This window comes from Lissotriton vulgaris, chromosome 1_1, assembly GCF_964263255.1.
Source record: "Lissotriton vulgaris chromosome 1_1, aLisVul1.2, whole genome shotgun sequence".
NCBI classification, from domain to species: domain Eukaryota; kingdom Metazoa; phylum Chordata; class Amphibia; order Caudata; family Salamandridae; genus Lissotriton; species Lissotriton vulgaris.
In genome coordinates, this window is record NC_141685.1 from 918,115,838 (window position 1) to 918,130,475 (window position 14,638).

General features: G+C 48.3%; 1 protein-coding gene across 3 annotated transcripts in view; it reads left to right on the forward strand.

Moving 5' to 3' along the window:
• Positions 1 to 14,638, forward strand: part of PDE4A (phosphodiesterase 4A) — a 1,006,014-nt gene that overhangs the window by 681,577 nt on the left and 309,799 nt on the right. For all 3 annotated transcript variants that reach the window (XM_086959060.1, XM_086959061.1, XM_086959062.1), the window contains exon 2: positions 7,589 to 7,774. In XM_086959060.1, the coding sequence (XP_086815186.1) occupies positions 7,589 to 7,774 (186 nt within the window). The remainder of the gene's footprint in view (positions 1 to 7,588; positions 7,775 to 14,638) is intronic.

Here is a 14,638-nt window from a genome sequence, read left to right on the forward strand (position 1 = left end):
AGAAGCACACTTATGCCAGTGTCATGGTGTGCTGTAGTTTGCAAAAGGGACACCGCGGCTGTACTACTAATAGGCTACACTGTCCCTGTTTGGGATAGCGCACCCCATTACTGAAAATGTGCTGCCCCAGGGCACACAATAACTCACTGTTGCCCTGGAGGCAGCCGATTAGTGAAAAACTGTGATGGGGTCACCCATATATCCTTTGAAGAAGCGACAGCGGTCCCCTGCAAGCGGATGCAGTGACTGACTGCACCACCTGCAGGGGATGTCTGGGTGGTCCATGGGACCCTCTTTTCCTCCTCCAGAAGGATGCCCTCAGGGGATGCGCTGACTGTGAGTCACCATGTTGGTCTCTTTGCCTCTGCGCCCACATCCATAATTCACCACGGGCGCAGAGGCGATGTGCCTCTCATTTGCATGGGTCTGCACTCCCATGCAAATGGGGAACGCCCCATTAAGATGACTCTGTGCCGTATATGCAACGGTGCTATCTGTATTACAGATGGGTTAGTATCTGACCTCCCTCATGAATATTAATGAGGTTGGTCGTAATTGTAACTCACTACCATTGCTCGCCATCAAGCCCTTGGTGGCCTGCAAGCATCTTTGGGTAAATCTAATGTTGTGGAATGGATGTGTCAAATCATAAGAGTTTGTTTTTTAGGGTGGTTTCACTCTTGTATTCGCTATGGGGGGAAAAGCATTGGCAAACCCAATAGATCGTGCCCATGCTATATCCATTGGCTGTTTTTTTTGTAGCCATGTTGTACTCATTTTATACAAAATGATTATTATTTTATATTATATTATAATATGATGGTATGGTAACTTTTATATGGTATGACATGGCCTGTCATTGTATAGGGTGATATGGTATGTCTTGTCATTCTATGCTATGGTACAGTACAGTTTGATATGGTACGGTATTGCCGGTCATTCTATTGTATAGTATAATATGATATGGCCTGTCATTTTCAGTATAGTATGTTATGACCTTCATTATATAGTATAGCATGTTATGGCATGACTTTTTATTGTATGGCATGGTCTTTCATATTTATAGTATGATATAGCCTGTTACTGTATTTTGTATGATATGGTAATTTTTGTTACAATATACACATTAAGCTATGGGAGAAAGCCCAATAGGAGCAGCCAAACAGGCAAAATTGTGCATTACTACATGTCATTTTCATACTGGAATGTTCTAGCCAACCAATAATCGGGTAAACGTAAACCAGTTTAAAACATACCCTGTTTTTTGCATAAAACATTTTAATCAAGACATCCTTTAAATCATGAAACACGTATCAAAAGAGCACTTTGTAGCATACTAAATGAGTGATTACTTAATAGCAATAGTGTAAACCCATTGATGGATTTTGAAAACATTTTTAAAAGTGACACTAACAACAACTTGTGAAGTGCTGGTGGTGTTAAGCTGCACCAAAGAGTTAAAAGGAAGAGGATGAAAAATAAAACTGAGCAAACAGGAACACAGTAAACATGCGGTGAAAACATCAGCGCAGAGCAAAATCAGTAGCAAGACAACCTAAAAACACATGCACCCTGTAAGTAGATAAAAAAAAGTACCTCAATCCGAGTGTTAGCAGTGAAAGGACACTGATCAAAATGAATCAATCAGTACTTAGTCCATGCTCCACAGAAGGGAGAAACAAATGAAGAGAAAATGAAACCGACACACAGTTACGTATATGAAGCCGACAAATAAGAGTGACAATGCGTTCTAGGAATATTTAGTAATGGGCCAGCTTCAAGCCCCTTTTTATTTAACAAAATGTAGTACAAGTGACAGAGCATGCGCTGTCTCAGGCGAGACCTAATGATGTTGCTTTTACATTTTGGCTGCTGCTTCAAAATAGTGGTATCTTGCATGGTTGAAAAATACCATGCAGGCCTCGCGAAAATAATGTCATGGAAAAAAACTCACATTTGATGTTGCAGTGGCAATATCTGTTAAAAGTGGTTAACATAAGCGCAATATTAGCAAGCACTGCCAAAGCCAATAGGTCTTTCCTTGTTGATCTATTGTCTATGGCTAAGCTTTTTGTAGATGCTGTGCAGCATATGGAAAAAGCAAATGCATCACTCCACATGTGCACACCAGCATAATGACGCAGGCAACATTTTCTTTTTTTAATTTATTAATCCAAAAAGGTGGATGCCACTTAGATCAATAATTAAAATAATGAACAATTCTTAGCCGAAGGCCCCTTCCTAATTGAGGAGTAGCCAGGCAGCAAATTGCACATACAGGGCCCTCCCAAAAAATAAAAATTAAGAAAAAGGGTTTGGGCAACGGGGAATGGAGATGAGGCAAGGAGAGGCACACAAGGTAGAGAGCCGGAAAACACATGCACTTTCATGGAGTGCTTAACCAAAAGGAAAACAAGTAGTTTACTAAAAGTGAGCAGTGGGTAGATACAAATCAGCCATTTAAAAGGATGGTAAAGAGGTCATGCTCCAGAGGAAGGACAGACACAAGAAAAGGAAGGCAAGCTATTAAATAAAAAGTATGCACATGAGAATGACGACAAAACCAACTAATGGTAAGCAACATTGCACCTCCTGTCTTTGCACATTATTTCTAACATTGAAAGAGGAAGAAGTGAGTTTTTTGTTTCTCCTGGAGTGGGATATGATAAATGGAGTGGAATGTGATAAATGTGTTGATCTGAATGTATTGAGTCTCTTTTCAAAACCTAGCCAATATTTTAATTTGGGAAACTGTCTCCCCACACCTCTCCCACCAAAGTCATTATTAGCCATGTGGCAACGAGTCCCCTCTAGCACTTGGATGCCCATTATGAGTTACAGTGCTTTAGAAACCATGACAGTGGCGGTGATAATCCAGCCTTCCATTGAAGAAGTACTGAAGATTTTTTTGCTTTTATTAAAGTTTCTAGTGGGCGCCCAATGTTCTAATTGAAGCAATATTTTAAATACTTTGCATCCCCAATCTAGGTTTTTTTTAGTGTAGACCGGGTCCGCAGTCTAGTACAGTGATAACTGTGGCCCTGGTGTAAAGTGTGGAATCACCCTGATCTACTCCGGTATGTAGAGTGTTCTTCAAACCTACATTCAGATGTTGCCTCAGCGTGAGGAAGGGGATCAGAAGGCCTTATTTGGTCATGCTGAGAGTTTGTTCCATCCAAGAGGGCTTAGGCTTTTTTTTTTTTATTTCAAAGAATTTTATTAGAAGATTATTATATATACAGTACAGTACCGATACAGAGAGGGCAATACAGGTGGACTACCAAAGCCGGTGGGGTTACAGTAGGCGTAACGTCAGACATGGGTGGTAGGCTGTGCAGGCGGTCATGATCAGCATCTTGGCGTGGCTGGCTGTGATGAACTCTTGTATTACCCTCGGAGAGAGAAAGGTGAAAGTAGGAAAATAAAGAGAGGGGAGGGGAGGACAGGGTAGGTGGTGTGTTCGGTGCTCGTCCTGCATCCAGGCGTTGTGATGCCTGGTGTAGGTCTGCCTATGGAGGTTTTATTGCTCCTATGTATTTGTCTAGGGCGGACCACATCTCTCCCCTTGCTGTGTGGTTGGGCGAGTAGCTTGCTGTAGACACCCGCCTAGAACGAGCCACGGATCCCAGGAGCTAAACACCGTGAGGAACCTGTGTGCCAAGCTCCAGCTTAGAGACCCATGGAGATTACAACACCCGGACGCCAGGGACTATTCATTCTACTCCCACCCACACAACTCATACAGTAGGATCGACAACATCCTCATGTCTGCCTCACACACACACCTGATAAACCAAACGGAAATCGCACCTATAACAATATCCGACCACTCGCACATTAGCCTAACACTTTGCGGAAGGCATAACGAGGGTTTAGGCTTTTGAATGGACAAGACACGGCTGCATCTTCTGCCCTGACTCGCTTCCTCATTGGTGTTCGATGCTGGAGGTGCACGTTGGCTGTCTTAGGCGACCTACTGTAAGATTGCATAATATGGACTTGCTTGGCTTTTGGAAAGCTATGTTCTGTTGTCTTTGTGAAGATATGAAGTTAGGTATTAATGTATGTGATTAAAATGTATATAGATTGGCAAAGTTATGAATTGTGATATTGTGTGTTGAGATTTAACATGGCTGTTGCTCAACAACTAGAACAAAAATCCTGGAATAACAACCTCGCTCCACTTGCCCGAGGGCGACCATTGCTGGAAGAAACTAAAGCAACAAGGCGCCAGGAGCACCCCATTCCACAATGTCTTGTAAAACCAGCTGGGACCAAACAAGGGAGACACTCTTGCCAATGGAGCGGGTTGGTGCAGGACGAACATGGGAAAACTTCACCGGGATCCTTTGGCTCGGGAACACGGGCAGCTCCACATCATGGGATCTCTGAAATCTGAGTTTAAGACATGACGTTTCATCGTGAAAACTACTACTAGTCTTGCTTGCCTGGTTCAATTAGCACCAGGAGTTTTGATCAAGGCGACCAAGACGGTATGTGTTTGGCAGGTGTTACAAAAACCTCCCTTGAGTACGCCTCTCTTGAGGGGCTGCAACCTTTGCTTGATGTGGTGGGAGCCAATCAGATCTCTCCTTGCCGGTTACGATAATCCTTTTTCCTCAAGTAGCCTGTGGGCATGTGGTCCCTGAGGTGACCTGGGTCACCGGGGCAAGGGAGTGCCTAAGACTCTGATTCGGGCCTAACTTATTGAATGAAAGCACACAGACACTCTCTATAGATCTGGGCCAAAGACCCCGTGCGGTCTTGCGCCCCTTTTATCTATACCCTCGGGCGAGCCCGCCCTCGGGGTGTGTGTGCGTGCGTGCGTGTGTGGACGGGCTGGGTGGCTCCATCATTACAGTCCCCATCTGTTGAAACAAAAACCCTGGGAAGGCTGCTACGCTGGATTCCGTATTGCCTGGTGAACACCATCAAGGCGTGCACATTCAAGCAAACATCCAGAGACGTATTAAATGACAAAACACACCTCACTTATCACAGGCTGCCAGGAGCCATTGAGTCCGCAAAGAAGCTCAGTAGGTCGTGCGAGTGCTGCAGAGAGGCCTAAGTACACTGCAGCCCATGGGCTAACATCCAGCACATCCATATTTACCACAAAATGACAGCCTAGTAGTCCTACAAGCTGTTACTTACAGGGCTGCAACATTGCTAAGTAGCGTAGCAAGCGCTTGAAACACATAACACTTTATTAGTATCTCAAATAAACAATAAGAACGATGGAGCCACAGCTAACCCTTCTCATACAAGTTTATTGTGGCTTACCCACGCCTGCCCACGTCTGCTTAATTTGTGTGTGCAACTGCATCTGGCACCATCCACTGTCCCTGCCAGATCAGTGAAATGCCAATACCAACGCAACCACATTCACACTGTACGAATGTGACAAATCGGACTACTCCAGGTCACCCAAGATGTGAGGGTTGGCCTGAGTGCACTGGCAATATTCTCTTTTTATTTTATGTACATTGAATTGTTAAACATCTGGTGATGTGTTGTATTTATAAATGGACCAACAGTGACACCATGTGGTGTATGGTTTCTAAATAGGCGCCAGTGTTAAGAAATACGCTGTCAATGCAGAGCACCGGTAAACGCAAGCACAAATTAAGCACTGCTAGATAGCCTTTTCACCATTGGGAGGGGTGCTTTCAGCTACTTTCTGCTGAAAATAATCTGGAGCGGCAACAGAAAGGGCGGAGCAACTGGTAGGGGGTCAGCCTTAAAGCCTGTCATGGACTAAGCTGTCCCAACTACCCTCTTAAAATAAAGGCTTCTGTCCTGGGGAGGATGCAAAACCCTTAATGGACTTTGCAGAGGCATATCCTCAAACACATGAGCTGGAAAGGCTACGCTCTGTGGGGCTTTATAGCTCACTATGTAACGCCTACTCTTCACCGGCTGCCCTTGTGAAGACAGCAGATATTGTGAGGTTCACTACTGCGTAGCGCCATAAAAACACCTAGTGATAAATGAGAACTCTGGGAGATTAATGGGGAATGCTCACTTGCAATGCTGGGTTCTGATTGGCCTATTTCTTTTACCTAAAATTCAATCAGCAGTTGGCTGAGAGTAATAGTGCTAACAATGTGTGCATTAAGAAATGTTCCATTAATGGCAGTAGGACCTTATAGAAAAACTGTAACTGTGCAAGTGATCATAACTCATTATACATTTTTCTAGTTTAACTTCATTGTTTTTAACACTTTTTGCTCATATGGAAATTACACCCTAACCTTTATGGTCCTGAAGGAGGTTGTGTACATTTCATTAAATGTTCAACCAAAATACCTTTTCCCTACAATCGTTTGCACACAGTTAAATACTTTCCTCCATGTAGAATGTGTGGCTTCATTTCTCCTGTCTGTCCTCTTTTGAATTCCCCTTACATATGGGCACATCTCCTATTTACATTCAACCCTAAAACATTTTTTAAGTAGATGTAGTCATTCTCCCTCAATAGCAACAAAAGTTCACTAGATAAATTCTTTAGGGTTGATAAAACTCCTGATGACAATTGTCTCTTAGGGCCTGATTATGGCTACCATAGACCGCTACAGCCATGATGACGGTACTGCCGCACCTGCAGTCCTACCTCCCTATTACAAGTTGTGCAGTCGGATGCTATGGGACTGCCACAACCGCAGGGTTTAGAGATCCCTGGCGGTGTTGCAGTGGTCTTGAGCCGCAATATGCTTGGTGGTGCTGCTGCGGCACCACCAAGCATATTACGAGTTTCCTCTCCGCCACGGTTTTCATGGTGGTGGCCCGCAATGAAAACTGTGGCGGAGAGGAAACAAAGGGGGTCCTACAGGGTGCCCTGTTGCCTCAGGGCAATGGGGTTCAGGAACTGGCTTTGACTCTCCATTGCGGTGCCCTTTTTCAGAGGCACTGAAGTGGGACCGGCAAAGAAACGCCCGCCAGACACGAGAAAACTGGCGGGCGGTACTCACACGGCTTTGGTGGTGTGGGAGCGGCGTGATGGCCCCACTCCCATACTGCGTAAGTCATGATCAGGCCCTAAGTGTTTTCCAGTTGTTAATTAAATGCTGTGTTTGTTTAGCAGCAGGTGATATACTGAGAGCCTCTACCAATTCCCTTAACATACAGTTCTCTTTTTATCGGTGCTTGTCATTTGCCCACTAATTCCATTACTGATGGTCTCTTTTCTTCGTGCTCATTGTCAAGTGGTTGTTGGTCTAGTGAAGAAATCAGGAGATTTTTTGAAACATTTGCACATTTGGAGGACCAGGAGATCTGCCTAAGAGGAGGGTGTTTGTCAGTGCAGGAAGGTCAGCACTTATAGGCCACCGTGGGTAAAGCAGTTACTCACATTTCAAGCTTGTGTGCATGTTCAGAGAACAATCCTTTTGACTTACAACTTTGTTGTTTCTTGGTTCCTATATGTAGTAATGTTAACATGAATGTGGATCGTTTTTGTATACAAACAGGGACTGTGTCGCTTCTGCTTTGTTGGTTGGGAGTGGAGCCTCAATTCTGGCTCGTTTAACCACGAACCCCCATTTCAGGCACCCTGATCCCCTAACCAGGTTTCCTTCTCTCTTTGCAGCTTTGACCTTGAAAATGGCCCCTCACCCGGCCGAAGCCCCATCGACTCGCAGGCAAGTCCAGGGCTGGTGCTGCATCCGAGCTTCCCACAGAGCCAGCGGCGGGAGTCCTTCCTGTACCGCTCGGACAGCGACTACGACATGTCGCCCAAGACCATGTCGCGGAACTCCTCCATCACCAGCGATGTGTAAGTGGGCTTGTTTTTCTCTGTGAGGTCCTCGTGCATGTGTATGTTGGCGGGCTGGCCCAGGGCCGGCTTTAGAGCAATGAGAATGGTGCGGCTGCACTTGGGGCTGACCTGGGGGGCGTGGAGGGCGCTGTGTTTAGTAATAACTTATGATTGGAGAGATGAGGGGCACTTTTGCCCCGTGGTAGTGATAGAATCCAAGCAGGCAGTCATGGGGTGTGGGGGCACCAATAATGATTGTCGCACCCGGCGCTTTCAGTGCTAAAGCTGGCCCTGGGCTGGCCAATAATAATTAGCAGATTCCCTGCAACCCTGCACTTTGAGACACCGAGGGGGTGGGAGAGGAGGCGGGACTTCTGCTATGACGTGTCCAAAACAGGCTTACAGATTGCACTAAGGCTCTCCCCCGGGGTGGTCTTAAAATGCACAAATCTTTGCAGTCATGTAAAATCAAACAAATACTGCCTTCTAAAATATTTCGCCTTGTCCTATTAATTGAAGGAATTGCCACCTCCTTAAAACTGCTAGTCCTGTTTCCTTGAAACAGAATATCCGGGCCTCTTAAAAAAAAAATTTCATCTATAAATATGGTAACATAAAGTGGCTGTAAAGTTCCACTGAACTGCAAAGCCCAGACATTTGATGGTGAAATACGGCATTAACTTGGATAGAAAACATTCTCCTTACAACATTTTTATTCCTTCTTGCTGTACTGTGCCGTCCACCTGTCTGCTGGCACAATCAATCAATGATTTTTAAAGCACACTACATACCCGCGAGGGTCTCAAGGCGCTTGGGAGGGGGGGGGGGGCCGATACTGATCGAACAACCAGGTCTTGAGTATCCTCCTGAAGGTCAGCAGGTCTCGGGTCTGTCATAGGCTCAGTGGGAGGGTGTTCCATGTCTTGGCGGCGAGGTGGGAGAAGGATCTCCCGCCGGGGGTTGTTCTTCGGATGCGCGGGACGGTGGCGAATGAGAGGTCGGCGGAGCGTAGCTGGCGGTTGGGGATGTAAAAGTAGAGAGTCTGTACAGGTAGGCTGGGCCGGTCTTGTGGAGTGCTTTGTGTGTGTGGATGAGGAGCTTGAAAGATATCCTCTTGTTGACGGGGAGCCAGTGTAGGTTTCTCAAATGGAGGGGTGATGTGGCTGTGTCGTGGTACATCGAGGATCAGTCCTGCTGAGGCGTTTTGGATTCATTGTAGTCGTTTGATGAGCTTGATCGGGGCTTCCGCGTAGAGGGCATTTCCTTAGTCAAGTCTGCTGCTGACGAGGGCCTGGGTGACTGTCTTTCTTGTATCTGTCGGGATCCATCTGTAGATCTTGCAGAGCATGTGGAGGGTGTTGAATCAGGAGGAGGAGACGGCGTTGACTTGCTTGGTCATTGAGAGCGTTGAGTCGAGGATGATTCCCAGGTTGCATGTGTGGTCGGTGGGTGTCAGGGCTGCCCCCTGTGCCATCGGCCACCAAGAGTCGTCAAAAGCTGAAGGGTTGGAGCCGAGGATGAGGACCTCCATCTTGTCCGAGTTCAGCTTCAGATGGCTGATCTTCATCCAGTCGGCGACAGCCTTCATTCCTTTGTGGAGGTTGGCTTTGGCGGTGATGGGATCCTTGGTGAGGGGGAGGATCAGTTGAGTGTCGTCGGCGTAGGAGATTATGTTGAGGTTGTGCTGTCGGGCGACGTGTGCGAGTGGCGCCATGTAAATGTTGAACAGTGTCGGGCTGAGGGAGGATCCATGGGGTACGCTGCAGATGATCTTGGAGGCTTTGGAATGGAACGGGGGTGGCGGGCGCTCTGGGTTCTGCCAGAGAGGAAGGAGGTGGTCCATTCCGGAGCCTTGTCTCGAATCCCTGCGGCGTGGAGGCGTGCGCATAGAGTGCGGTGGCAGACTGTGTCAAAGGCGCCGGAGAGGTCTAGGAGGATGAGTGCTGATGTCTTCAGTGGCGGCGATGAGGGCAGTCTCGGTGCTGTGGTTGCTGTGGAACCCTAACTGGGTAGGGTCCAGGATTCTGTTTTCTTCGAGGTATCGAGTTAGCTGTCTGTTGATGATTTTCTCGATGACATTGGCCGGGAAGGGGAGCAGAGAGATAAGCCGGAAGTTCTTGAGGTCTCTTGGGTCTGCCTTAGGTTTTTTGAGTAGTTGATCTCGGCGTGTTTCCAGCTCTCTGGGAAGGTCGCGGTCTCGAAGGAGAGATTGATGACGTTGTGCTGGTGGGGTGCGATGGAGCTGCTTGCTTTGTTAAAGACCTGGTGCAGGCATGGGTCTGACGGAGAGCAGGAGTTGATTGTGCTCATGGTCTTGGTGGTGTCATCGATGCTCACGCTGGCCCAGGCTAGCAGGGGGTCGTGGTCGATGGTGTGCAGGGGCTGTTGTGTTCTTGTCTGTTGGGGCTGTCTGGGTGTTGATGCTGTTGTGGATGTCTGCTATCTTGCAATGGAAGAAGGTGGCGAGGGAGTCGCACAGGGCTTGCGACAGCGGGATGTCATTGGTGTTGGAGCTGGGGTTGGAGAGTTCCTTCATGATGTTGAAGAGCTCCTTGCTATTGTGTGCACTGTTGTCGAGGCGGTCTTTGAAGGAGGTCCTCTTGGCCTCCCTGATGAGGTGGTGGTGGTTGCGGATACCGTCCTTGTGTGATGCGTGGCTGTCCGGAGTTTGTTCACTGTGCCATTCCTTCTCTAGTTTCCAGCAGGCTTGCTTGGAGGCAAGGAGTTCTGGGGTGAACGAGCTGGCCCTCTTGCTGGTGTCTCTGTGGGGAGGTTTCTTCAGCGGGGCGGGGATGTTGGCGCAGTCCTCGATCCAGCGTCTGAGGCTGTGGGCAGTGACGTCTGTGTTGGAGGGTTCGGTGGGTGGGCTGAGAGCGAGGTTTGCATGTATTTGGTCTTCGGGGATTTTGCTCCAGCAGCGGGGGGGGGTCTGTTGGGTGCGGTGGAGTGTGGTGGGTACAGAGGAGTTCTGTGGTGTGGCTGACGGAGACGTGCGGGCTTGAGGAGAAGACGGGGTTGAGCGTGTGGCCGGCGGAGTGGGTGGGCGTTGTGACGAGTTGCTTCAGTCCGAGGTTGGCGAGGTTATCGATCAGGGTTGTGGAGTTATTGTCGTTGTTGTTCTCAAGGTGAAAGTTCAGATCTCCGAGGAGGATGTAGTCGGTGGAGGTCAGGGCGTGCATGTTGATGAAGTCGGCGATGGAGTCGCTGAACTGGGGACAGGGTCCGTGGTGACGAGGGTGCCTCTGAGGGTGGAGTTAGGGTCTGTGTGGATCTGGAAGTGCATGTGTTCAGCGGTGCTGAGCGAGTCGTCGGTGCTAGTCGAGACCCTGATGCTGTTCTTGTGGAGTGCAAGATGTCAGCACGGGGTGACACGTGGCCCAGTGACGTGTGATACCTTGAGCCAGTCCGGGATCTTTAGCCACTCCTTCATTGCATGCTGGGAACTGTCTGCCATATGTATAAAGAAAGAAGCACCCACAAGAAGTCCCAGAATGCTGTTGTCCAGAGAAGCCAGGCTGGCTGAAGGTGTCTTACTTGACATGGCTCCTCTTGACTGCTACATTAAACTTTGTTAAATTATATTGGTCTCCATGTTTTATGGCATCTATTATTTAGACATTGCCATCTGGTAGTATCCCCATTTATTGCTCATTGATTCAAGTCAAGTCAAAGAATTTATATAGCGCACTACATACCCAGAGGGTCTCAAGGCGCTTAAGAAGGGGAGGGGAGTTACTTGTCAAATATCCACGTTTTAAGTTGCTTTCTGAATGCTAGGTGGTTCTGGGTAAGGCGAAGGTAAGTGGGAAGAGAGTTCCAGGTTTTAGCTGCCAGGTAGGAGAAGGATCTACCTCCCATGGTGGTCTTGTTGATGCGAGGTACAGTGGCAAGGGCTTGGGTGGAAGATCGAAGTTGGCGGGAGGGGGTGTAGAAGGACAGTCGTGAGTTGAGGCATTCTGGTCCGATTTCATAGAGTGCTTTGTGTGCGTGGGTTAGGAGCCGGAAAGTGATCCTCTTATTGACGGGAAGCCAGTGGAGGTTTTTCAGGTGGCCAGAGATATGTTCTTTGCGCGGGATGTCTAATATGAGCCTGGCAGAGGCGTTTTGGATTCGGTGGAGTTTTTTCTGGAGTTTAGCGGTAGTCCCGGCGTATAGGGTGTTTCCGTAGTCCAGGCGGCTCGTGACCAGTGCGTGGGTGACCGTTTTTCTAGTTTCGGTGGGGATCCAACGAAATGTTTTTTTGAGCATGCGAAGAATGTTGAAGCAGGATGAGGAGACGGCGTTGACTTGTCTGTTCATTGAAAGTGAGGAATCCAGGATGACGCCCAGGTTCCGTGCGTGGTCTGTTGGGATGGGTGCTTTTCCAAGGGCTTCTGGCCACCAGGAGTCGTCCCAAGCGGAGGGGGAGGAACCTAAGATGAGGACGTCTGTTTTATCAGAGTTCAGTTTCAGACGGCTGTGTTTCATCCATTCGGCTACTTCTTTCATTCCTTCATGTAGGTTGGTTTTGGCGGTGCTAGGGTCATTGGTGAGTGATAGGATCAGTTGAGTGTCATCCGCGTAGGAGATGATGTTTAGGTTGTGTTGGCGGGCGATGGTCGCGAGGGGGCTCATGTATACGTTGAAAAGGGTGGGGCTGAGTGAAGATCCTTGTGGTACGCCGCAGATGACTTCAGTGGCCTCTGACTTGAATGGTGGGAGGCGGACTTTCTGGGTTCTTCCGGTGAGGAACGAGGTGATCCATTCCAGTGCTTTTCCTTGGATTCCGATGTTTCTGAGTCGCTGTAGAAGGGTGCTATGGCAGACTGTGTCAAAGGCTGCGGAGAGGTCGAGGAGGATGAGGGCGACTGTGTCTCCATTGTCCAATAGGGTTCGAATGTCGTCTGTTGCTGCGATGAGGGCGGTCTCAGTGCTGTGTTTTGCTCGGAAGCCGGACTGTGAGGAGTCGAGGGATTTGTTGGCTTCGAGGAAGGCGGCGAGCTGGTTGTTGACAGCATTCTCGATGACTTTGGCCGGGAATGGAAGGAGCGAGATAGGGCTGTAGTTTTTGAGTTCGGTGGGGTCAGCTGTGGGTTTCTTCAGGAGGGCGCAGAGTTCAGCGTGTTTCCAGCTTTCCGGGAAGGTGGCGGATTTGAAGGAGCAGTTGATGATGTCTCGGAGGTGCGGTGCTATGATGGAGTCTGCTTTGTTGAAGATGTGGTGAGGGCATGGGTCTGTGGGGGAACCTGAGTGGATGGAGTTCATCAGGCGGATGGTATCCTCAGTGGAGATTGTGTTCCAGTCATTGAGGATGTTTGAGGGGGGTGAAGGTCCAGCAGATGGTTGGGTGGGTTGGTCTCCGGGTTGGTTGTCGAAGCTGTTGTGGATGTCTGCAATTTTGTTGTGGAAGAATGAAGCTAGGGAGTCGCAGAGGGCTTGAGAGGGGGTGATGTCGTTAGAGTTGGCCGAGGGATTGGTAAATTCCTTGACGATATTGAAAAGTTCCTTGCTGTTGTGGGCGTTGTTATCTAGTCGTTCCTTGAAGGCGGTTTTCTTGGCCTTTCGGATCAGTTGATGGTGTATGCGGGTGGCGTTTTTGAAGTCGTCCTTGGTGCTGGTGGTTGGGTCTTTTTTCCAGGCCTTCTCAAGGGAGCGGCAGAGTTTCTTGGATTTCTTAAGATCATCGTTGAACCATGAGGCCTTCTTGCTGCCAAGTTTGCTTTGTTGTTTTTTCAGTGGTGCTAGGATGTCGGCGCTGTTGGATAGCCAAAGGGTGAGGTTGGTGGCGGCTTGGTCGGGGTTAGATGAATGGGCTGGGGGGTTTAGCAGAAGCGATGAGGAGATCTGGTCGATGGTGATTTTGTTCCAGTTTCTTTGCAGAGTTGGTTGGGGGTGGTTGTTGGGTTTGGGCTTGTTGTAGGTGAAGTGAACGCAGCTGTGGTCAGTCCAAAGGAGCTTCGTGGTGTGGCTGAAGGAGACATGATTGCTGGAGGTGAAGATAGGGTCGAGGGTGTGACCTGCGATGTGGGTGGGGGAAGTGACCAGTTGTTTAAGTCCGAGGTTGGCGAGGTTGTCCAGCAGGGTGGTGGAGTTGCGGTCGTTGTTCTTTTCAAGGTGAAAGTTGAGGTCTCCCAGAAGGATGTAATCTTTGGAGGGGAGCGCGTGTGGAGTGATGAAGTCCGTGATGTCCTCACTAAATTGTGCGCGGGGTCCTGGGGGCCTGTAGAGGAGGGTGCCTCTGAGTGTGGTCTTGGGGTCGTATATCACCACGTTTGTTTAACTTATTGAAGCACACTCACGTTTGGGCGCCTGGTGGATTTCAGTGCATTTAGGGGCCACTTACAATTCTTTACTCACATACAGTACAGATGCATTTAGACAGTAACAGTGTAGTACAAAAACATACACAGGTGTGTAATCCTTCATTAAGGATCCCCTCTGCCTGTGACTCATCACAGACATTTGCCAGGCTGTCATGATGCTGTCCAGCATTAAGAATCACACATAATACCACCTACTGACCATTTTTTTCTTTAATTACAAATGGAGATGCCGCTGGTTTTGGTCTATATTCATCTGCACAAATGGAAAACTCGGAGCTCTACTTATATACCGGTATTTTTAGTCTCTGAACTAGTGAAGCAGTTGTAATGTGACGTGCAAGGTCTTGCTCTTTCTTGAAAGGGAGCTTAAAATGTGTAGGTGTTCCATTGTGCAGCTGTAACTCACCACAATAAGGTGTGCCAGCCTTCTTTGTACCTTCGCTTTTTGTTTTATGAAAACTCCAAAGTTCTATCTCTGCAGTGCTTAATTTGTAGATGAATGAGTGCCGCCCAAAGCTCTACTCAGAAGCCTCGGCCAGTGCAATCAAATTACATCTGACCCAGTACCAAAGCTCTGCAG